The sequence below is a fragment of the Buceros rhinoceros genome, unplaced genomic scaffold, assembly GCF_000710305.1.
Source record: "Buceros rhinoceros silvestris isolate BGI_N320 unplaced genomic scaffold, ASM71030v1 scaffold3027, whole genome shotgun sequence".
Classification (NCBI taxonomy): Eukaryota; Metazoa; Chordata; class Aves; order Bucerotiformes; family Bucerotidae; genus Buceros; species Buceros rhinoceros.
Window position 1 is genome coordinate 18599 of NW_010420294.1, and position 2764 is coordinate 21362.

Sequence of the window (2764 nt, forward strand, 5' to 3'; positions counted from 1 at the left end):
GCCCCCTGCCTGCACAGGCCCCTGCCATGAGTCCCACCATGACTTGGCTCCGCCCCTGGACCTGCCAGCCATGTGTTGCCATCATTTAGAACTGCCTGGGAGGTTTTCTTTCCCTTTCACTTTTGTTTCCTAAACTGTGGTTTAACCCTTACTACACTAGATTTTCAATCCCATATAAACCCGTTAATATCTTCCTTGTTTTTCTGTATATAATATTTTTCTATTGTTATTAAACCTGTTTTAGTTTCCCAAACTTAAGAGGTCTCACAAGCTTTTTCTTTCTTCTTATCTCTTCTCTTAACCCTTTTCTCCCAGAACGGGAGAGAGGCTAATTAGAAAGAACTCATCCCATGATTGGCGAACCTTGGCCAACTGGTGACAAGAAGCCTTCATATTTTCCAAATAAAGGATAGCTAGAGAATATTCTATATATTTCCTTTAAAAATGGAATCTTACACTTTAATTTTTGTGATATTATTATCAATAGCTTTGTTCAAACACAAGAGACAAAGTTGACCACAGGTAGTAAATTGGTGTACTATACCTTTTTGATTTCTGATTTCAGATTACAAGGATTGCTCCGCTGACTAAAGAGCGACTTCTTGAATCTCTCAATGATTCTCCTTTTCAAGTTGCATTGCGAAGCCGGAGGAAGCTACATGAGACAAAGAAAACAGATGATTTCACTGCTGAATTACACCTGCCATAAAGATGACCTAATCAGCAGTAACATTACTGAAAAAAAGTAGCTGCCCTTCACAAAGAAACATCGATACCGAATAGCATGATGATAAACAACAGTACAAGGTTTGACTTGATGACATATTTTAAAAATGCTCCTTAGTTTGCTTATTCTGTTAGGCTTGGTGTATCATAGAACTCGGCTCCTTTAGCCCTGAAGGGGAAGATCAGTATAACAAGCCAAATACAGGTAGCACTAGATTTGCCTCCCTGATCAAAGTGCTACTATTTGGGATATTTTTCTACACATTGAACATTAGACTAGATTTCTTTTGGGGTATACTGAGTCACTCCAGCTGAAACTAATGGAACTTCAAGAAGCTTAGACCTTTATTCAATGTGTGTAGAACAGCTTTGAAAAGCTCTTTTTAGGTCCTTATGTACATCTTAACACAATTCAGAATGTCTCCTTTGCTAGAAGATTCCTGTGGGAGATAATTTACATCTCACTTGTCTATAAAGCAAAACTGATTTTGTATACTTTTTCTCATGTATTTTTTGGTTGTAAAAGTACACATCTTTGAACCATATTTACAGCAGAAAAGCACAAATCATACTTTATTGTGTTTTAATGTCTTCAGCAGATAGTTCAAAGGATGTTATCTTTGGCTTCCTTTGCTCTGAGATTTTAAAATCATTTTTAAGCTTCAACATAAATGTAAATGCTTCAACTGCTGGTCACTGCAATGACAGCAACCCAGTCTTGTGAAAGTTATATGGCACATACTAACCTTCTGGAAGGATCTCCTATGCTGTTTCCGTTGCATTGCTTATACCTGCAGATAATGTTTCTAAAACTACGGTTTCCTACCATTTAGTACACTCTTTATAATCACATCGTTGATGTAAATCCACAAAGTGTCACTCCACTGAATTCAGGAAGGTTTTCAGCTGCTCAGGAAAGGTCTGACCACTAACAATCCACATTTGAACACAGCCACAATACACATTATAAGTATTTTTTCCCTGCTGGAACATATTACTGCTCTTAGACAGCTATGAATCTGGAACAGTTATATTGGCCTCACAGGAGTCCTGACAAACCAGGGATCAAGGTTACATCCTAAGCAAAAAAGACTTCATCAGACAGCTGGCTGCATGCAGTAATTTGTTACAGACAGACACTACTCTGTTTTTATATAAAGGCCTTACAGGATAAGGCCTTTTTAGATAAGGCCTTTACTCATATGCTTTAGGTCACGTGTTGAATGTTCCTTACCCTGTGCGTGAGTAAAAAAAATGATGCCTTAGGAAAGGCCTGCAAGATGCTCTATAGACTACATGCCACTGCAGCAAACTGTGTGCAGTTAATGTACCATGGGCTTCCTGGGATGTTCTGCAGCACAAGTGGAAAAGAACAAGCCCAGTGCTTAAGAAATTCAGAGTTGCCTCAGGCACTAGTGTTCAACTTTAGCTTTTGTTTTAATGAAACTGAGTGTCAGATGAAGAGGGTTTTTAAAAAAAAAAAAAAAGAATCCAAGGATTTACATAATGCTTTTTTAAAAAGCTTTCTCTTACATTGTTTTCTAGAGATCACTCCTGACTCTTGTTCCCATGGAAACTGGATCAGGAAGGCTGCTGGCAGCCAAGAAAATAACAGGGAAGAACTCTCCCTTGCAAACTTCAGTTTAGAATTGTCAGCTGAAATATGTAACAGAGTTTCAGAGAACAGCTACGTATCATAAAAATTATTCTACCTTAGATTTCTAAGAACATAAACAAGTACGAGCAGAGCGTATACTACACAGTGAACAAGTGTAGGCATGGATCCCGGTTTCTCTGCCTTCCATTCAGAAACTAAGGCACACCAAAATCATCACAGTTGTTATTACTGCTTCAGTAGTCAATTCCGAGCGAGTCTTTGAGTCGCTGTTGGTTCTCAGTCATTGGACATCCACTTAAGATAACTTGCATTAATCAGTGGGTCACTGGAGAACTCCTCCAACAGAGAGGATAGGTTCATTCATGAGCATCTTGGACATCCTCCTAGTATAGCATGTAAAGTCTGATCTGCCCCATTTCT

The 2764-nt window shown here is 38.6% G+C and overlaps 1 protein-coding gene across 1 annotated transcript in view; it reads right to left on the bottom strand.

Annotated features, from left to right (window-relative positions):
• The window catches only part of NEK10 (NIMA-related kinase 10), a 95179-nt gene that overhangs the window by 6120 nt on the left and 86295 nt on the right, over positions 1-2764 (bottom strand). Inside the window, exon 31 of the mRNA XM_010139251.1 lies at positions 545-655. Coding sequence (XP_010137553.1) covers positions 545-655 — 111 coding nt within the window. The remainder of the gene's footprint in view (positions 1-544; positions 656-2764) is intronic.